The sequence below is a fragment of the Myotis daubentonii genome, chromosome 1 (assembly GCF_963259705.1).
Source record: "Myotis daubentonii chromosome 1, mMyoDau2.1, whole genome shotgun sequence".
Taxonomy (NCBI): domain Eukaryota; kingdom Metazoa; phylum Chordata; class Mammalia; order Chiroptera; family Vespertilionidae; genus Myotis; species Myotis daubentonii.
In genome coordinates, this window is record NC_081840.1 from 59788970 (window position 1) to 59811469 (window position 22500).

Genomic DNA, 22500 nt, shown 5'->3' on the forward strand with positions numbered 1-22500 from the left:
AAAGCAGAACATGATTCACTGATCTCAACTAATCACTACAGGTAATGCCCACGAGAGAGCAGTGCCGTCCCAAAGGGACACCGCGTTAATGAAGCACACGTGTCGAGTGGATCTCTTCGACGACCCCTGCTACATCAACACGCAGGCTCTTCACAGCGCACTGGGCTCTGCCCGGAATCCAAGCTCCGCCCAGCTGCTGGGGAGCCTGTGGCACCGTGAAAGTAAGTAGCTATTTTCTGTCTGTATTAGTCTCCTGTAGGTGCTGTAACAAATTGCTGCAAACTGGGTGTCTTAACACAACAGAAATTCATTGTTTCACAGTTCTGGAGGCCAGGAATCCTAAATGAACATGTTAGCTGGGGTAGTGCCTTCTGAAAGCTCTGGAGAAGAATCTGTCCCAGGCCTCTCCTAGTTCCTTGGCTTGTCTTCACCTCAGTCTTCACCTGGCCTTCACCCTGCCTCTCAGATCTCCCTCTTCTCTCTCTTATAAGACAGCAGCTTCTGAATTTAGGGCCCACCTAAACCCAGGAAGAGGTCATCTCGAGAACATCAGTGACATCTGCAAAGACCCTTTTCCCAAATGAGGTCACAGTCACCGGTATGGGGGGGTTAGGACTTGAACCTAATCTTTTGGGGTTACTGTGGAGCTCACTACACTGTCTCACATGAAAGAAGGCTCTTTCCTTGGCCTCATTTTCAGGAAGCCAAAAGGATTCTTTCTGGCCTCAGCCCCTCACCACAATAACAGATAATAACAGTTATTAACAGAATTTTGTGGAGATAATAGATTCCAAAATGTGGGGACTTCGTGGTATGGGCTTCAAAGGGACAGTACAAACTGCTAGGAAAGCAGAGAGACGGAGCCTGGTCTGGGAAGGTCAGAGAAGGCTCTCTTGAGGAAGTGAGGTTTAAATCATCTTTTCACATCCTTTCAATTTTGCTATGTGCTCTTGCTGAAGGGAGGATGGTCAAAGCCAGGAGATAATTTTGAATTTGTTTGTTTGCATGAGAAACAATGGCCATGACTTCGGTTCTGTTTATTGATGATGTTAATTTTACTCTTTTCACAACCCCTTGGTAAGTCATCTATTCAGCACTAAAATAAGACGGCTCCTTTTTAAAACTGTAGACTGTGAGTAAAAACACTAAGACTGTACTTAATCTTAAAATACATCACTTTCTTGCCGATTGCTTCCAGGGATAAATGCAGACACAGGAACATCTATAGTAATAAAAGCGTAATATGCTAATTAGACCCGACGGCTGAACAGCGGAAGGACCTTCTGGACAAAGCCAGGGCTGCGAGGGCCGAGTGCCTTGCACGAATTTCGTGCATCGGGCCTCTAGTAAATAAATAAAAGCAAAAACAAGCCAAAAGCATACAATCAACTGAAAAATAAACAAAACATGCTTCTCATAAAATGTTGATGCGTGTTGGGTTCAGAGGTTGGCTTGGTGTCAGATCTGGTTCATTCCAAGGATGGAGAACACGCTGCTGAGCAGGTCCTTTCACTGGCCCAGGAGGCCTTTCCCAAACTGCCAAGGGACCGCACAGCTGGCGTGGCCAGGTGGCCAGATGAAATGTGAATGGAGACTTTGCTGAGCCTTGGCTTAACCAGATCACCTGAACTCTCTAGACCAGTGGTTCTCAACCTTGGCTGCACATTAGAATCACCTGGGAATCTTTTTAAAATCCTGATTTCTGGGCCTCATCCTCCAAAAATTCTGTTTCTTTGTTACTAATGTTGTGGCCCCACCCCATAACAAAGAAACAGAATTTCCGGAGGATGAAGCCCAGAAATCAGGATTTTAAAAAGATTCCCAGGTGATTCTAATGTGCAGCCAAGGTTGAGAACCACTGCTCTAGACGAGTGGTCAGCAAACTCATTAGTCAACAGAGCCAAATATCAACAGTACAACGATTGAAATTTCTTTTGAGCCAAATTTTTTAAACTTAAACTATATAGGTAGGTACATTGTTATTAACTTAATTAGGGTACTCCTAAGGCTTAGGAAGAGCCACACTTAAGGAGCCAAAGAGCTGCATGTGGTTCGCAAGCCGCAGTTTGCCAACCACAGCTCTAGACCAGCCGTGGGCAAACTACAGCCGCAGGCCGGATCCGGCCCGTTTAAAAAAAAAAAGACCGTACCCTTTTATGTAATGACTAGAGGCCCGGTGCACAAAAATTTGTGCACTGGCGGGGGGGGGGGGTCCCTCAGCCCAGCTTGCCCCCTATCACATACTGGGAGCCCTAGGGGATGTCCTACTACCTGCTCCCTGCTCCCCTTGGGGAGTGGGCCTAAGCCACAGTCTGGCCTCCCTTTGTGGGAGTCAACCAGGCTGACCAGGGGAAGGCCGCAGCCCCATCACCGCACTGTTGCAGCCACTGTCAGTCACTGCAGCCACCAAGATGTTTTCATCAACACGGACTCCAGTCCCTTTACCGTGAAAAAATCCATCCTTCCATCCTTCCATCTTCCTTCCTTCCTTCCTTCCTTCCTTCCTTCCTTCCTTCCTTCCTTCCTTCCTTCCTTCTCCTCACCTAAGGATATGTTTCCATTGATTTTTAGAGAATGTGGAGGGGAAAGGGAAAGACAGAGAGAAACATCAAAGTGAGAGGAACACTTTGATTGGTTGCCTCCTGCATGAGCCCTGACCTGGGCCTGGGCCAGGGAGGAACCTGCAACCTAGGTACATGCCCTTGGTCAGAATTGAACCCAGAATCTGCGTTGGGCAGGCCGAGGTATTACCCACTGAGCCAAACCAGCTAGGGCAGGATATGACATTTCTTAACCCTCCAGCAGCAGACCTTCCTTTTTTTCTCCAGGAGTGAGGTGGAAAAACCCTAGATCACCTATTTGGACTCTCATTACCCAAGTTACTAAGAATATTACCAGTGACCACAGGGAGCTTAGCCAATCAGCAGTCAGAAAAGGTGTTTCCTCTGTAGTTCACACCAATTGCCAGTATGGCCCCTGCCGGGCCTAAAGCCTCTGGAGAGTTATTAGCCCTGGGCCGGGTCACCCCCAGCTCCCCACCGCTGCCACCATCAACGATTGCTGGCTGGCTCCTCCTTGGCCCAAGCTTAAAGCCTCAGGCTGAGGTGTTAGGCCTGGGCCGCCATCAATGATCGCTGGCTCAATGATCACTGGCTCAATGATCACTGGCTGGCTCCTCCCCGGCCCAAACCTAAAGCCTCAGGCCGAGGTTTTAGGCCTGGGCCGGGGCACCCCCAGCTCCCCACAGCAGCTGCCACAGCCATCAAGGATCACTGGCTGGCTCCGCCCTGATTTCCCGCCGCTGCAGCCATCAATGATCCCTGGCTGGCTCCTCCCCGGCCCAAGCCTAAAGCCTCTGGTTGAGGTGTTAGGCCTGGGCCTGGGCCGGCGCCCCCCGCCCCCCCCAGCTCCCTGCCGCTGATCGCTGGCTGGCTCCCCCTGGCCCCGGCCTAAAGCCTCAGGCCGAGGCTTTAGACCTGGACCGGGGCACCCCCAGCTCCCCGCCACCAATTACTGGCTGGCTCTGACCCGGTTCCCTGCCAAAGTCACCATGAGGATCACTTGCTGACTCCGTCACGGTCCAAGCCTAAAGCCTCTGGCTGAGTGTTAGGCCTGGGCCGGGGACCCTCCCCCATGCTCCCCACCTTTGCTGCCATCAAGATCGCTGGCTGGCTCCTCCCTGGCCCAGGCCTAACGCCTCAGGCTGAGGCGTTAGGCCTGGACCTGGGCACCCCCAGCTCCCCACCGCCACCTCTGCCATCAATGATCGCTGGCTGGCTCCGCCCCCGGCCCTGGCCTAAAGCCTCAGGCTGAGGGTTTAGGCCTGGGCTGAGGCACCCCCAGCTCCCTGCAGCCGCCTTGGCCATCAAGGATCGCTGGTTCATGATTGCTGGCTGGCTCCTCCCCGGCCCAAGCCTAAAGCCTCAGGCTAAGGCTTTAGGCCTGGACCTGGGCACCACCAGCTCCCCGCCAAAGCCGCCATAAACTATTGCTGGCTGGCTCCGCCCCAGTCCAAGCCTAAAGCCTCTGGCTGAGGCGTTAGGCCTGGGCCGGACCCCCCCATGCTCCCCACCATCAACGATCTCTGGCTGGCTCCTCCCTGACCCAGGCCTAACGCCTCAGGCTGAGGGTTTAGGCCTGGGCCGGGGCACCCCCAGCTCCCTGCAGCCGACGCCATCAACAATCGCTGGCTGGCTCCTCCCCGGCCCAAGCCTAAAGCCTCTGGCCAAGGCTTTAGGCCTGGACTGGGGCACCCCCAGCTCCCCGCCGCCACCGATTGCTGGCTGGCTCCGTCCCGGTTCCCCGCTGCAACTGCCATCAAGGATCCCTGGCTGGCTGGACCGGCCCAAGCCTAAAGCCTCTGGCGGAGGCTTTAGGCTTGGGCCCGAGCACCCCCAGCTTCCTGCCGCTGTTGCCATCAAGCATAGCTGGCTGGCTCCGCCTGGTTCCCCTCCGCTGCCGCCATCAATGATTGCTGGATGGCTCAGCCCAGGCCCCAGCCTAAAGCCTCAGTCTGAGGCTTGGGGCTGACATATGCAAATTAGCCGCCATCTTGGCTGTCGACTAATTTGCATATCTCGCTGATTAGCCAATGAAAATGGTAGCGGTCGTATGCCAATTACCATGTTTCTGTTTTATTAGATAGGATGTTCACTTTGAATTTATATTAGTTCACACAAACACTCCATCCATGCTTTTGTTCCGGCCCTCCGGTCCAGTTTAAGAACCCATTGTGGCCCTCGAGTCAAAAAGTTTGCCCACCCCTGGTCTAGACTAAGAAACAGACGTCCTCGTGGCCAGACAGGTGGCGAATGGGCCGTCTTCTTACACGCTTTCCAAGATCACTCTTGGCTCTCAAACATCCCTGCTGGGTTGGTTTTCTGGAAGCAGACACTGAGATGGGGCTTGTCATGCAGGGTCTTGATTGGGATCAGTTATCAGGAAGGGAGGGGCAGGAAGCAGGCTGGGGCCGGGAGGGATTAGCAAAACCTCAGCCAACCCTGCAGAGAGCTTATGGGCCTGTGAGAGTGGCATACATTGGCCCCACTTATCTCAGTCTCTGGACGTGGGCCACAAGAGGGCTTGCCTGAGGGGGTAGGACAGCTCCCTGCAGCTGAGGCAGACCCTGCGGGGATGGTTGGCTGGAGGCTGGCTGCTGACACCTGGGGCTCTTGGTCCTTCCCTGAAGGGGGATCTGGGTCGTGTAGCTCCACATCCATCACAGGGGGAAGCTTGTGCCCTGGGTAATGGGATATGCAGTGAATGCAGATTCCTGCAGCGAACTTAGCTACACTGGAGAGTATCCTGTTTGGATAAGGTAGTATTTGTGAGAGGCACAGCTTTTTGAAAACAAGTTTGTGGACCTCAGATTTTAAAAGTCACTTTATAAGACTTTACATTGGCAGCTTCCACGTCATGGGCTGTTCAGAGCAGCAACCTATTATTAGAAATATGGCCTGAGTCAGGTGATCTGACCTAGTCCTTGATTCTCAACTGCAGTGCCTTTATAACCGAGTCTTTAATGTTAAAAATGCTCACAACTCAAGCAAAGAAACTTTGCCTTTTATCATAAACAATTTTATAATGTGAAAAGGCAAAATTAATCCGTAACATCATCCTGACATTGGTGGAAAGTAAATAAGTCCTGCTATATCCAAAATAGTAATGTCACATGTGTTCTCACTGACTCCAGCCTTCTTTATTCATCCTTTTCCCCTCTCTCTGCCTTGGAGGCAACAGTTTTAATAATTTAGGCCTCTAGTGCTCTCTTCTCTTTATTCCCATTAGGATTGGATGTACCATAGCTCTCCTGGGCTTCTTGCTACCCCCTCCAGGTTCATTTCATCTTATCGTTACTCCCTCCAAAAATTCAAATCCAGCTCCGGAAATATAAATAATGTTGAGTTAAGAAAATCTAGTAGAGATGGAGTAGGGATAACTTTGGACATACTTTTCTGCAAAATATCTTAAATACACCTTTTAACCTTTCTCCCCTAATGTTTCCTCCTATTTCTTTCTAGCTTCTTGAGGCATCCTTAGCCTCCCTTATTCGTTCAAAAGCTCACTGATTAGTTCAGTAAAATGAGACAATGACCTAATAGCTCTCAAGCATAGCATCAGGGCTCCTCACTTCATCCTGGCATACAGCCAGCATAGGAAAGCTCTGGCACAGTCCTTACTCTCATCACACAAGGCAGAGGAATCATTAGTTCTCATACTGTTTAATTTTTGTACCAATTTATGTTAGTTTCAGTCTAAAGCTTCCATAACAAAGAAATATTATAGTGTAAAAAGGACTGAAGTTCATTCATTTTACCTATTAGCCCCCAAAATTGGTGGTTCAGGTCTGATAGGAAGTTTGTCATTCTTAACACCTGGCTCACTCTCTGGTCTAAAGTGGCTGCTTGGCCAGTCCCCATCATATCTGTATTCAGCCAGTGGGCAGAGAGAAAGGCAAGAGGCATACATACACATACATTCCTTTAAAAGACGTGACTCAGAAAAGCAGGCATCATTTCTTCCCACCTGCTATTTGTGGGACTTAGTCATGTGGCCATACCTAGCTTCAAAGGGGCTAACAATGTTACTCTAGCTGGGTGGCCATGTGCTCAGCTAAAACTAGCATGTAATGAAAGGGAGGAGAGACATTGGTGAACAGCTGTCCCTGCTACTTTTCTGCCACCCCAATGAGCTCTCTTCACAGAGAACCCATTTGCTCTCTCCCAAAGGAAGGCTTTGAAAATACCCCATCTGGTTAGAGCATGCAGCTTAAAAGTCCATGACATCTGGGTGGCATGAGTCCCCTCGATCAAGATTGGGTAGGGATTCTTATACTTGCCAAGTTGTCTGCCCTCCTGCACAACCAAAATTGCTGGTGGAAACGGAGTAAGATAACTGCAGTACAATCTCACACTTACAAAAGGGGAGCACGCAAAACACACCGCGGCCATTGGTTCTAGTGACTGCCTCATCCTGCCAGGGGTGATGTGCAGGCTCTCTGAGCTGGAGGTGGGAGATGATGATCTGCCTGGACGCTGGTTCTGCTTTAGGAGAGGACTCCTCGTCTGCTGTTATCTGGGGGCTGGACCTGTGCCTTCCGGGATGTTTCTGCCATCATCCTCCATGTGTACATTGAAAGGAGATGCTGGAGAATGTGTCTTTCTTGGGAGCGTCACAACTTTCACAGCCTATTCCTGTTGGCATGGGCTCAAGAGATTGGAGTTTGCTTAAGAGGCCAAACAGCCAGACCAGAAGAGGCTGTGGTTTCTTTGGCAGTGTAATTTACCGAAAAACTTAGTAGGATTGTGCTTTATTCACTTAGAGTCAGTTCTACATGAAATGTCCCATAATATTCCTTTATTATCCTTTTATTGCCTGAAGGATGCCTTCTCTCTTTCTTGTCATTGGTATTTTCTGTCTTCTCTCTTCTTTTCTTGATCAGTGTTCATTAAGATTTATTAAGCGTAATTGATCTTTTCAAAGTACCTAAGTTTTGGTTTCATTTTCTCTATTGTTTTTTATTTTCTATTTCATTAATTTCCATTTTTATCTTTAGTATATCTTCCTTCTATTTGCTTTGGATTAAATTTTTCTCTTCTCTATCCAGCTCCTACTACATTTTCTTCTATCAGCTTTATTGTTTTATTTATGTAATAAAATATTTATTCAACTTGAAATTTATATTTTATATGAGGTAGGGGGAGTCTAACAGTGTTATCTAACACTCTGCTCACACCTTTATATCCCTTTTCTAGTTTACCTTTCATTATGTTGCTATCTGATATCCTGACTTTTGTATACATTTTTAATTCTGTAAACAGTTTTTTCCAGTCCTTTGATAATATAATAGTCGATATTATTCAAACATCCTTTTACGTGTGCTTTTAAAAACTGACTGTATCAATAAGCTGTCTTCACAATTCGCATTAGTTTCATTTCTTTGAATGTCTCATCCCTCCTTTCTCATTGACATTACTTACAATTGCTAATGCTAGACTTTGCATGTTAGATTTTTCTTTTAGACTCTATATATGTGAGTCTGTTTCTGAGCCTTTTATATACATGAATACTTTTTCTGATGGTTTATTTGTCTGTTCTATACCAGTATATTAATTACTATATACTAATTTTTGTGGCTTTGTAATATATCTTAACTAGGGGCCCGGTGCACAAAGATTCGTGCACTGGGGTGGGTCCCTCAGGCTGACCTGCACCCTCTCCAATCTGGGAGCCCTCAGGGGAGCCCTCTCCAATCCAGGAGTTTCTGTCTGTCTTTGCAATCATATGAGCGAATTATCTGAGACCCCCAACCCAGTTTGGTTTGTTGCTCACAGAATAATAGAGGCTTTTTTTTTCTTTGCTTCATTGGTGGAGATTTCCTGGAAGTTTTAGGATATCTTCCCTTTAATTTTTCCTAGACACTCTGATTTTACTTATGTCTCTCACCTTTGCTTGCCCTCCATCCCCCACCACAACAGTAACTTGCTCCAGGCTCACTTTGTTCTAGTGCAGTGATGGCGAACCTATGACACGTGTGTCAGAGGTGACACGCGAACTCATTTTTTTGGTTGATTTTTTTTTGTTAAATGGCATTTAAATATATAAAATAAATATCAAAAATATAATTTTTTGTTTTACTATGGTTTCAAATATCAAAAAATTTCTATATGTGACATGGCACCAGAGTTAAGTTAGGATTTTTCAAAATGCTGACACGCCGAGCTCAAAAGGTTCGCCATCACTGCTCTAGTGTCTAGGAGATCCATCTGCCACCAGAACTATGATTCCCAGTATTCCTGGTGCTCCCCGCGCTCTGGGCTTCTGCTTCTGGTCCTGGAGCTGCCACCAGAACTACTATTCCCAGCATTCCTGGTGCTCCCTGCGCTCTTGGTTTTCCCTTCCTGCTCTGTCTCTGTCCCATGGCCTCCCACTCTGCCAAGTCCTCCAAGCCGCCAGCTCTCCCTCTCTGCTCTCTGTCTGGCGGCTTAGGGAGCCAAGTTCCCCAAGTTGCTCCACTCTCTGCCAGCTCTCCCGCTCTGCTCTCTGCCCGGTGCCTGTGCATGCAAATTAACCCACCATCTTTGTTGTGTTAATTTGCATACTCCTGATTGGCTGGTGAACATAGCAGAGGGACTGTCAATTTACATGTTTCTCTTTTATTATATAGGATAGACATGTGCATTTTCCTTTATATTACAGATAAGTTTTCTCTGGGTAGTATTTCAGCCCTTCATATATGCTTAACATTTTACATTAACATATTTTACTAGCAACTTTTAGACATCTTATAGAATGAACATATTTTCCCCTCAAAATGCAAATAAGTCCCTATTTTATAATTTTCAGATGCCCAGTAATCCATACTAATAAACAATATACAGTTGATTCTCATTGTTCATGGATCCCGTATTTGAGAATTTGCTCACTCAGTAAAATGTATCCATACCCCCAAATCAACAGTCATGGCACTTTTGTGGCCATTTGCAGGCGTGTGCAGAGCAATGAAAAATTAGAGTTGCCCAACGTGCACATTCCCAGCTGAGGTGGAACAAGGCAGTGCTCTGCCTTCTTGCTTCAGCTTTCATTTTGTAAGCAAGTGTCCTTTTCCTGTCTACATGGTGTCATGCTTTTCACAGTTTGTGATATTTCTCTGTGGCTTTGCTGTTTCAAATGGCCTCTAAGTGTAGTGTTGAAGTTCTGTCAAGCATTCCTAAGCTCAAGAAGCTGTGATGTGCCTTACCAAGAAAATATGTGTTAGATAAGCTTCGTTCAGGCTGTTGGCCATGCATTAACGAATCAAAAATATATACTATGGAAGGTGTCTTTAAACAGAAGCACGCATAAAGCAAGGTGTTGTATGACTGATGAACATGTGGTGACCTGAGGCCTGGAGGAACTTAACCCTGCATGACCCCCAGGTTCAATGGTTCACTTTTCACTAATTCGGTGTTCATGGTAACTTTATAAAATATAGCTACCCGAATGAAGAGAATTCACTACTTAGCGTCCTCCTGAGTCAGAGATGGAGTCATTATAACACTTACGGGGAGACAAGGGTGGGCTTTTCCTCCCACAGCAGAAACCTGAGGATTGTCCCCAACCTGGACACGCTTCTCACACCTTTAGATCCCTCTTCTAGTTTACCTTTAGTTATGTTGCTATCCAATATCCTGACTTTTGTATACATTTTTAATTCTGTAAACAGTTTTCTTCCAGTCCTTTGATAATAGTCAACATTATCCAAACATCCTTTTACGTGTGCTTGTAAAAGCTGACTGCATCAGAATGCTGTCTTCACAGTTCACATTAGTTTCGTTTCTTTAAAGGTCTCATCCTTCCTTTCTCATCGACATTACTTGCAATTGCTAATTCTAGACTTCGCATGTTAGACTTTTCTTTCTTAAGCTCTATTCCCCTTTTCAGAGGTTTGCCCGTCAGCTGCATATGGGTGTGGAAATTCACATCTCTCGTGTGCTTTCCTGAAGTTTTGATTGTGATCAAATATGTCTCCAGTTACTATTGGGAACTCCAAGATGACATGATGACTTTCTACCAGGATTCCTATCACTTTTTTTCTTTTTTGGTCTCAGTTAAGTCTAGAGTGGCTTTCCTTGTTGCTTCTTTAACCCTCACTACTTCTGGGAAAATATATCAAGTCAATAATTTATTAAATATTGTGTGGGAATTACATATAAAAAACTACATTGAAAGTATGATTATCTTTCTCAAAGTTAACTTTATGTGAGGGAAGGGTCAAGATAATAGATAATGCACCACCATGTTAAGAGTGGTTGTATTTGGTGATAGAGCCAGAGGTGATTCATCTTCTTTATTTTTCCAAGATTTAAAAGAACTAGCCTGGGTAACTTTTAAAATCAAAACTAAAATTTACAAAAGTCTGTGAGATTTTCTCTTTCAGTAGAATTAGATTTTCAGCAAATGTTTGGATGACTGGAATCTCCTAGCACAGTGTATCTTGTGAGAAACTGAGTTGGGAAAATATTGTCCAGACCCTCTGGCTGGCCCATGATCTGTTGCCTCTTTTCATGATGATATAATGTCTCTTTTTCTTTTGTTGTGTCCTTGTCCAAAAGCTCTCCACCATACTCTCAGAAGAAACCAAAACCACCATGCACCAAGATGTGTGTGCCACACACATGCATGCTCCTCCCCCACTCTTGCACAAACTCTTTTTCACAAACATAAACACACACACACACAGCTACTCATCAGAAGTCCCCTGTTATGCCTCAAGCAGGCAGCACTAAGCCCAACTACAAGTATTATCAAATCTAGACACATTTCTTCAGGCTTCCCCCAGCAACAATAGAGGCGAATATTTATAGACACTAGATATAGACTAAAGATATTTTTTAAATAGTGCTGCATTATAATTGTGTTACGTAGAGAAGTTCTTAAGCAGGGACAAAGCTATAACATATTAACAGGAGAGCTGGATTGTGCCTACAGGGCACTGATTCCCTACATCAGTGACTTCATAGGATTGTCTTGTGTAAGTTCTAAGTCTCAGAAGCCAGAGGATTTTTCATGTGAGACCCTTGCATAAGGACATGTGAACACCCCCGTTGCATTTATAAAGGTGAAGGCTGGTTTCTATGCAAAACGTCCTTTGCATTTAAAGACAAAGCCCGATTTCTATGGTTATTTTCCTGGTAAATTTGCCGTAAGGAATCGTATGACTCTTACCTGGATTCAGACCTAAGAATTTTATGTTATTCCTTCTGGAGATGCTGTATATCATCCTGACAGCCTTGTTATCTTCTAAGGATCCTTGTGGGCACTACAGGAATGGAGTGGATAGACCTTGTGAAATGGAAAGATTTTCCCATCAAAGCAAGGAAGTCAGTCACCTTAGAGCAGTGGTTCTCAATCTTGACTGCACATTAGAATCACCTGGGAATCTTTTTAAAATCCTGATTTCTGGGCCTCATCCTCCGGAAATTCTGTTTCTTTGTTACTAGTGTTGTGGCCCCACCCCATAACAAAGAAACAGAATTTCCGGAGGATGAGGCCCAGAAATCAGGATTTTAAAAAGATTCCCAGGTGATTCTAATGTGCAGCCAAGGTTGAGAACCACTGCCTTAGCGTGTGGTGATGAATAACCTGGGCTTTGGAGTCAGAACTTGTTTCAAATCTCAGACCTGCACCGTATTAGCAGTGTGACTTTGCACAAGTCATCTAACCTTTGTAAAGATCCATTGCCTTGCCTACCTAATTTTGAGAGTGAAACCAAGTAGTATACTAGTATATAAAGCATGAGCAGTGCCTGTCATACTCGGTAAATGGAACTACACAGTATCTATTATCACTAAGAGTATCAATGGTATTATTAAGTGCTGCCTGGAGGTGCCTTGTTACCCCAGTGCTCTCGACTCTAAATAGGACTTACTCTGCAGAGGCGTGGGGCGCTGTCTCAGGCCATGCCTCCCTGATGTTTTGCCTTCTTTTACCCGACTGACTCTGTTTTGTCCAGGCCAGTGAATGACACAAACAGAGTAGTCATTTAATAGGAATACTCTGAGGTTCAGCACAGCTTAGATGTATTTGGTTAGAAGCATCTCTGAAGCACATTGGTAATTTGTTGTGTTTTCTTAAAGCTAAATGCTAAAAAAATGGCATTGCCAAAGTTACCATAGGCATTTTCAAAGAGTTTGGAAAAATCTTAGAAGTTATCTGTAATCCAGACACAGCATAAGCCTCTTTCTCTTTGACCAGTGGTCAGCAAACTGCGGCCCCTTGAGTGTGGCTCTTCCACAAAATACCACGTGTGGGCGCGCACGTACAGTGCGATTGAAACTTTGTGGCCACACTCAAGGGGCCAAAGAGCCGCATGTGGCTCGCGAGCCGCAGTTTGCCGACCACTGTCTTTGACAGACAGCCCCTGGGACATAACAAGCCTCTTGCGGCAGCTCTAAAAGCAGTTCTCGTGCGTCAGTTCCATTTCTCGTCAGAAGGAAAAACTCCCGCACCTGGGCAAGCCTCTCGACAACAGAAGCCAAAGGCAGTGTTTGGATCTACCATTCAATTAGAGCCTGTTGGAAGTTCCCAAAACAAAACCCTCATTTGTTCCAGGAACAGCATTGTTCAAATAGCGCCTGGCACGTAGTAGGGGCTCAAGTTATATTTGCTGAATGAGTGAATGATCGAATAAGTGGATGGATGAGGAGTTAACTTGGTGATGTCTCCTTTTGTATTTTGACTTCAGAAGCACCTGAAACTGTTCAACCAGGTGCCACGGCCCAGCATGCCAGCTCCCAGTCTCTGCCGTACATTCAGCAGCAGCTGCGGAGTGAAGACTGCTACCACGGCAAGCTGAGCAGGAAGGCAGCAGAGAACCTCTTAGTGAAGGATGGGGACTTTCTGGTTCGAGAGAGTGCCACATCTCCTGGCCAGTATGTGCTGAGTGGACTCCAGGGAGGCCAGGCAAAGCATCTTCTTCTGGTGGATCCCGAAGGCAAGGTATTATTGCCTTCTCTCTGTGGTCCTTACAGGATGTTGTGGTTGGTTACTCTGAATGACAGGTCCCAAACCTATTGACATTGTTGAAGAGTGTTCAAGGCTAAGGGTTTACTTTTACTTGAACCCTCCAGCTGGGGCAGCAAGTCCTAAATAGAGGTTAGTGGAGGGATGTGAGTAGAAGGCACCTTATAGGATCGAGTAGAGGACAACCTCTTTCTGCCTCTCTCAATTCAATTCAATGAATACCTCCATGGAAGTTCACGGTTGACTATTCACAGTTGACTATTGCTCAGTATCACATACTTAGTTCTTGCTGTCAGGGTGCTTATGATTTCATAAAATTGATGCTTAAATAATTATAAGGATGAATGACATAAGAATGGTTCAGCTAAAGCATTAGGTGTTCCTCAGGATAGAGGAGTTCTCCGGATGAGGCACACGGAAAGGGTCCCTGCAGGGTCTGGCATATAAGATGAACCTTGAAAGAGGGCAAAATCTTTAAAGGGGAGGGCATTTGGAGGGTAGGAAAGGAACCACAGGAGCAGAGCAGCAGAGTGGTGTTAAGCCAATACAAGATGTATGGCTGGAGCAGAGGCTGCCTGTAGACAGAAATGATCCTGGATTAAAATGAAAAACTGTCAAAAGAGACAAAGAATGATATTATCTATATATATAAAAGCCTAAGCACCCATTATGACTAGACAAATGGATGACCAGCCAGTAGCTATGACCTGCACGGACCACCAGGGGGCATACTGTCAACACAGGAGCTGCCCCTGGTGGTCAGTGTGTTTCCACAGCCAACCTCCCACGACCGGCCAACCTCCTGTGGTCCCTTCCCCCAGCCAGCAGGCCCTGATCAACCCAATTAGGACTGGGGCGAGATGGCCCCGATTGGCCCCGATCACTGGCCAGGCCGAGGGTCTCCTCCCACCCCCCCCCCACCCCTGTGCACAAATTTGTGCACCAGGCCTCTAGTATAATGATAAAAGAATCAATTCACTAGAAAGATATAACAATTACCAATATATATGCACACAAACATTGATACAACTGAAGGGAGAAATAGATGACAAGTGCTTACCATTTTCCAAACTGGGAGAGACAGTTGTTTTAAAAAGGTATTTTTTCCTAAGGGATATAGAGTTGAAAAGTATCTTTTCTTTTTTTCATTAAGCAAAATGTCTCTTTCAGGGTTATGTGTCATCCTCCCCCCCCCCAACCCCCAGTTGTTTATATCTGTCAGGAGAACAATTATCATTTAACATACTTTTGTTCCTCTTTTTCAAGGTGAGGACCAAGGATCATGTATTTGATAATGTCGGCCACCTTATCAGATACCACATGGATAATAGTTTGCCAATCATCTCTTCTGGAAGTGAAGTAAGCCTTAAACAACCAGTGAAAAGAGATAATATTCCAGGACTTTTGCATTTAAACAAATGATAATATAGAAATACCATCACACTGGTGATTCAAGAAACTCCATTTTGTGTTAGGACACAAGGATGATTCAAACTTGGTTTCTAGATAAAATAGAACACAAACTGTGAAGTGCATCTTTCGAGACCATCATGGACTAACGAAAACTGGTCTTCAGAAAGTGGAAGTCAGAAGAGGGGAAGAGGATTGGTCCATTTGAAAAGTTATACATATGCACGGATGTCACTTTTTAGGGCCATATTGCATTGATAACAAGCTAAAAGCACAATTAAAATCTCACATGCTGAAGACAACTTGAATGAACTGCTGGGGCAGTGGTATGTGCCTTTCAACCTGATCATTAGGGGACATTTTCATATTGGGGAAATTAGTTCTAAGTGTCTTCATATTCTATAACTACAGAACCATTTGCCAAAAAAAAAAAAAAAATCTTTCCTCGTTACAAAAATAAGGAGCAATTTGCTTGATGGATATTGACTTGCATTTTTCTGTTTATTAGCACTTTCACTGCAATGTTAAAATAAATTTGACATTGAATCTGGACTGTGTCTATGGCAGTGGAATCAAATCAAAAGCCACTGAAAACATTGGTCTGTTGCATTGACTTGCCCCATTTGCTGGTTAAAGGGTTGGGGCCCAAATTGTGTGGCCTAGTATTTCTCGATTTTTGCTATTTGGACTGTTTGTATGCAGCATGTGACAAGCTGAAGAGGCCAAATCTAGTAGTCATTTCTGATTTCATCATATTTCTCCCTCCATCTCTCTGCCCACCAAAAAAAGCTCATGAGTACATGGATTTAAAAGACGGCAAACAAACCAGTGTTCTTCATAATTAATATCCAAATTGGTTCTATTACTATTTAAAATGCTGAATTTATTTGAAAGGATGGGGAGATCTCCTCCTGATGGGCTGTGACTACATGATGGTCCCTCACCTTTTCTACATAAGATCAGGCCTAATGCAGAAGGGAGAAAACATAGTGAATGAAACAGTGGGAAAGGTTTGCCATGTAGAGACACAGTGGGAAAGTGATGGTATAATTAAGCGCTGTGTAGGGAAAAGCACTGGGCTGGCTGTCTTCAGGGTGACCACGAGCAAGTTGCTGAACCTGTCTGGATTCCCATTGCCGTGTCTCTCATGTGAGAGAACTGGGTTAGGGTCCCTTTCAGCCCTCACATAAGTCTATAAAAAGCAAAATTTCCATGTAATGGCAATGTTGATCGCCAGTCTGTATAGTTAAGGTGAAAACTTCAGTATTCTCTTTTAGTCTGTCTCTATACTCAGAATGAATGGCACAACTGAGATCAACATTCAGGTAGTGGACACCCCAAGCCTTTCAGTAAAAAACATTGAAACGGTGGCATAACACAAGCAAATATGGTAGAAGTGGATTTGGTTATTGTGAGTAGCAAGAAAACTGCTTCAGTCCTCCACTTGCCTTTGCATGGAGACATATGGCCATTACTATAAAGTGTTTTTTTCATCCTCAATTATCTGGATAATAGTCTTAACTCCACTTCATTTTGGCTACGTAGATACAACTTAATATTTGTAATTGTGATATATTTGCTAAGTTTTAAATACAGTATGGGAAACTTCTTTTGGATAGAAATCATCAGAAATCAAGCATACTGAACTCTAATATTTTTATGAAAAGGTTTATCATTTTACTTTATTCTATTAATTTCTTAGACAGGTTTGTTTCCTTCTATACAACTAGGAAAGAATGTATTTTTCATCACTTTTGCATACATCTTAGTTCTTGATTATCTGTCCTCATAAAGGAAGGGGTTCAGGAGGGTATAGAATAGCTCATAGAGACTTACGGGTGATCTAATCACCTTTATCAGAGGCAGAGAAGGGCTGTGGTGTCAGTCTGCGGAGCAGTGTTCCCTGGGTAGCAAGAAAGAGTTCCTGGTCCAAAAAATGCAGAGTATAAAGGATGTGAGCAGTGCACATGGAAAATCAATATTTGACTGTGATGGTATCTTAGTTGGATGAGCAAATACCATACTTACAAACACCACAGACTCTCTGAAAACAGAAAGAAACAACAAAGGGAATGTTTGATTGCATGCTCGTTAACTGACACACTCTCATCTTCATCTGTCTTAAAGTGGAAGTCCATTTGACTATAAATACCTGTAAATGACTTTTCAGAAAAATAAATGATTATTACTTTGTGACTATCGACAGTATATGTCTGATGTTTGGGATTTGGAAAATGTGTCATTTGCGGGCTGTGTCAGAGTCCCAACAGGAAACAGATGGCTCGCCTAAAGTGGGTAATTTGAGATGTTAATAAAGGGACTCCGTTTTACAAAGGTGTGGGCAGAGTGTGGGAAAGCACAGGGGAGGACACAGCCTTGGGGCCAGGGAAGGGGGAGGGAGGAGACAGTAGCAGAAGGTGAGAGAGCTGTGGGAAGGCTGCTTTTTAGGAGCTATGGCTACGGTGGAGGGACTCAACCAGTCTTGGTGGCTCAAAACCAGGGTCATTATTCCACAAATGGTGTTGGAGCAATCGGACCTCTGGAGGCAAAAGAGTGAACCTCACATTTTACATAAACTTTAACTCAATGCATTATGAGCATGAATGTAAAACTTTTTTTTTAATTAATTAAAGCTTTATTGTTCAGATTATTACATTTATTTCTCTTTTTTCCCCCCATAACTCCCCTCCTCCCAGTTCCCACCCCACCCTCCTCCCTCACTCCCCACCCACTGTCCTCATCCATAGGTGCACGATTTTTGTCCAGTCTCTTCCTGCATCCCCCTCACCCCTTTCCCCCCCAAGAATAGCCAGTCCACTCACTTTCTATGACCCTGATTCTATTATAATCACCAGTTCATTCTGTTCATCAGATTATTCACTTGATTTTCAGGTTCACTTGTTGATAGATGTGTATTTGTTGTTCATAATTTGTATCTTTACCTTCTTCTTCCTCTTCTTAAAGGATACCTTTCAGCATTTCATATAATACTAGTTTGGAGGTGATGAACTCCTTTAGCTTTTCCTTATCTGGGAAGCTCTTTATCTGACCTTCACTTCTGAATGATAGCTTTGCTGGATAAAGTAATCTTGGTTGTAGGTTCTTGGCATTCATCACTTTGAATATTTCTTGCCACTCCCTTCTGGCCTGCAAAGTTTCTGTTGAGAAATCAGCTGACAGTCGTATGGGTACTCCCTTGTAGGTAACTGACTTTCTTTCTCTTGCTGCTTTTAAGATTCTCTCTTTGTCTTTTGCTCTTGGCATTTTAATTATGATGTGTCTTGGTGTGGTCCTCTTTGGATTCCTTTTGTTTGGGGTTCTCTGCGCTTCCTGGACTTGTAAGTCTATTTCTTTCACCAGGTAGGGGAAGTTTTCTGTCATTATTTCTTCAAATAGGTTTTCAATATCTTGCTCTCTCTCTCTTCTTCTGGCACCCCTATAATTCGGATGTTGGTACACTTGAAGCTGTCCCAGAGGCTCTTTACACTATCTTCGTATTTTTGGATTCTTTTTTCATTTTGCTTTTCCGGTTGGGTGTTTTTTGCTTCTTCGTATTTCAAATCGTTGACTTGATTCTTGCAATCCTCTAGTCTGCTGTTGGGAGTCTGTATAATATTCTTTATTTCAGTCAGTGTATGCTTAATTTCTAGTTGGTCTTTTATCACTACCTCGAGGGTCTCATTAGATTTCTTGTAGATCTCATTAAGTTTATCGGCAGTTTCTAGAAAATTCTTGAAAAAGCTTAAAAGTGTGGTTTTGAACTCTATATCCAGTCGTTTGCTTTCCTCCATTTCTGTCATTTGTGTCCTTTTTCTTTGTCTCTGCATTTTTTATGCTTCCCTGTGTTGATAAAGTGGCTTTCTGTGCTAGGTGTCTTATAGGTCCCAGTGGCTCAGCCTCCCCAATTACCTGAGGAGGACACTCTTGGTACACCCCCTTGTGGTCTTTGTGCACAGTCTTGTTGTAGTTAAGCCTTGATTGTTGTAGGTATCACTGAGAGGAATTGACCTCCAGGCCAATTGGCTGTGAGAATCAGCTATGTCTGCAGTGGGAGAACTTCTGTGCTGGAGACACCCCTCTGGGGCAAGACTTGCTTCAATGGGGCTTTGGTGCTCACTGAGTCTGCCCCCTGAGTGTGTCCTTTATGGTTCCACAGAGCTGCAAACTGGATGGTCCCACTCTGACCTCTGGGTTTCCTGGGTCCTGAATCTCTAGGGAGGTGCTAATCTAGCCTTTGCCTGAGGCTATCCAGCAAAAGCCTCCCTGCAGGGCTTGGGAGGGGCAGGTCTCACAGGATCAACAGGGCAGGGCTAGCAGTTATGGCGTCTCCACTTCTCAGTATCCTGGAAATCCCTGTCAGCCCCTTTGAGAGAAAGCTGCCCTGAGTTCCGACCGATGCCAGACAGTCCCGCTTCTCCTGTTTGAGTCTGGGTCCCCAGAGACTCACCAGGAACTGAAGCTCAGAGCCTGAGACTCCCTCCCGATTGAAAAAGACAGATTGAAAAAGACAACCGCGCCCTCAGCCGCCAGCCTGCTCCGCATGGACCTCCGCACCTTAGTATTTTACTCCCGCACTGCCCCTCCTCTGAGTCTCGGTATGCTTTTCTCTTTCCCTCTAATGTAGAATTTCCACTCAGCCAGCCTTCCTGTGGTTCTGGATGATGTCCGTTCCGTCTTTTAGTTGTATTTTTGAAGTGGTTGTTTGAGGCAGCAAACTCCGGTGTTTACCTATGCCGCCATCTTGGTTTCTTTTTTTTTATTTTTTTTAAAATATATTTTATTGACTTTTTACAGAGAGGAAGAAGGGAGAGAGATGGAGAGTTAGAAACATCGATGAGAGAGAAACATCGATCAGCTGCCTTCTGCACATCTCCTACTGGGGATATGCCCGCAACCCAGGTACATGCCCTTGACCGGAATCGAACCTGGGACCCTTCAGTCCGCAGGCTGACGCTCTGTCCACTGAGCCAAACCGGTTTCGGCCATCTTGGTTTCTTGAATATAAAACTTTTATGAAAGAAAAAATAAGGGCAAATCTTCAGGATATAAGGCTAGGCAAAGAGTTCTTGCACTTGACATGATCCATTAAAAAACACACTGGTAAAAAAAAAATAAAGAGAACAAAAACCTAGTGTATTACACTTCATTGAAAATACAAATTTTTGGCCTGACTGCTGTGGCTCAGTGGTTGAGCATCTGTGAACCAGGAGGTCAGGGTTTGTTTTGATTCCTGGTCAGGGTACATGCCTGGGTTGTGGGCTTGATCCCCAGTGTGGGGCATGCAGGAGGCAGCTGATCAATGATTCCCTCTCATCATTGATGTTTCTATCTCTCCCTGTCCCTTCCTCTCTGAAATTAATAAAAATATTTTTTAAAAATTAGCCTGCTATATTTAAAAAATATAAATTTTTTCTCTGTGAAAGAATGTTAAGAAGATGAAAGATAAGCAATAGACTGGAATAAAATACTTGCCAACCAGAAATCTGAAAAAGGGCTAATATTTAGAATATATAAAAAATTCTTTAAAACTAAACAGTAAAAAAATCTAATTAGAAAATGGGCAAAGAAACACAGGCATATCCCTGATGATATAGAGATGGCAAATAAGCCCATGAAAATAGGTTCAACACCATTCGCGAGTAGGGAAATGCAAATTAAAATCACAAGGAGACATTACCACATACCTACCAGAATGGGTAAAACGAAAAATAGCAACAACACTAAATGCTGCTAGGATGAGAAGAAAGTGGATCACAAATACATTCCTGGTGAGAATGTAAAATAGTACAGCCACTCTGGAAAGCAATTTGGTAGTTTATTACAAAACTAAACATGCATCTAATATTCAACCGAGTAATTGCATTCCTGGGCATTGACCACCGAGAAGTGGAAACCTGTGTTCACAGAAACACTTGTACGGGAATGTTCATGGTAGCTTTGTTTTTAACTACGTACAACTGGAAACAGCCCAGATGTTCCCAGGTGAATGGCTAAATAAATGGTACATCTATATCATGGAGTACTACTCAGCAAAAAAAAAAGGAATATATGCAGACAAAATCAAAAGATGGCAAACAGATGTTGTAGGAGATACCGTCAGCTCCGCCCAGACCCCGTTGGATCCTTGAATCATATCTGTATGCTCACACTGCTGGCTTCTATGTGTTTTGCTCTTAACTACCTGCACTGTGACTCTTCATTCTGAGGACTGCCTCAGGCTAGGGAGTTGCTTTGAGTCACCAATAGCCAGAAGCGCCTGTGTTTCCTTCTCCCCTTCCCTGCCACCATCACTGATGCAGAAGTGGGAAAGCTCCCCTCCCGCCCCTGCTCCCCCCTCCCAATTATACTCCGGAGCTCCCAGTGAATCAGGCTGGGGCGGGCACTTCTCCCAAAGCACAGCCCTGTACCGCCTCTTCCCTTTCGGTGATCTTCCTCACTCCCTGACAGCTTTCTCTGGGAAGTCCTTCCTCAGTCAATCATTTGTGCTCAAATTTTCATCCTAATGTTCACTTCTAAGAGCCTGATCTAAGACAAAGAACATCAAACCACTTTAAACATGTATCTCATTCCTGGAGTATACCACCTAAGTATTCAAATCCATTAGCATTTTAAATAAATCCTGTGATATTTTTATGAATGTTATGATTACATTATGTTGTATTTTTGTCAATATGCATTGAATGTGTCATCTAAGCATTTAAAATGTACACCAATTTTAAATCTCATTTGAGTACCTCCTTCTTTCCTTTGTAATCTACTGAGTGTTTCAAGAAACATAAAGCATAGTGGCCTTTGCGGGGGGGGGGGGTGGTGTCTGCGTTCCAAGTTCAAATATAATTCATATATATGTTTTTATTGATTTTTTTAAGAGATAGAGGAAGGGAGAGGGATAGAGAGACAGAAACATTGAGGAAAACTTCATCGATCGGCTGCCTCCTGCACGCTCCCTACTGGGGATGGAGCCTGTAACTCGTGCCTGTGCCCTAACCAGAAATCAAACCGTGACCTCCTGGTTCATGGGTTGACACTCAACCACTGAGCCACACCAGCTGGGTGGTTCTCACACTCTTTTGAGAAAAGACCTACCATGCTACATACATTTCACCCCCCAACCCATCCTTTTTTTGTGTGTGCATGTAAGGAAAAGTAACTCAGTGACAATTAAGAACTGGAAAGAATGCTAGGAGTTGTTTATTTACTTTTAAGGGAAGATATAATCTCATCAATATGATTATATATTCCAAAATACAGCCTCATAAATTTTTTGAAAAACTTATTTTATCACAATTAACATCCTTCTCCCCAAAGTGGGAATTTCCATTCTCTTCAAGTGTATATGACAGGAACTTTGCAATGTTGTGCATAGAAATGATGAACAGCCATTCTTGGTAAACTTGAATAAGGTGCTAATTTGAATTTATGAATTCTAAACATTAGAAATCCCTAACATCTTACTTGGTAGATTTCTAATAGAGAAACCTTACTTATATGTAAAAATAAAAACCTATCAAATTGCAAGTTTTTTTTCATGGCAACTGAAGAAATGACATGCTTGTTGATATCATTTAATGGCCCATCAGGAAGATC

At 44.3% G+C, this 22500-nt stretch overlaps 1 protein-coding gene across 1 annotated transcript in view; it reads left to right on the plus strand.

The window, feature by feature from the left end:
• Positions 1-17109, plus strand: part of SHC4 (SHC adaptor protein 4) — a 118518-nt gene extending 101409 nt beyond the window's left edge. The window contains exons 10-12 of the mRNA XM_059702104.1: positions 42-221; positions 13226-13479; positions 14770-17109. Coding sequence (XP_059558087.1) covers positions 42-221; positions 13226-13479; positions 14770-14925 — 590 coding nt within the window. The 3' untranslated portion in view covers positions 14926-17109. The remainder of the gene's footprint in view (positions 1-41; positions 222-13225; positions 13480-14769) is intronic.
• Positions 17110-22500: the final 5391 nt, after the last annotated feature.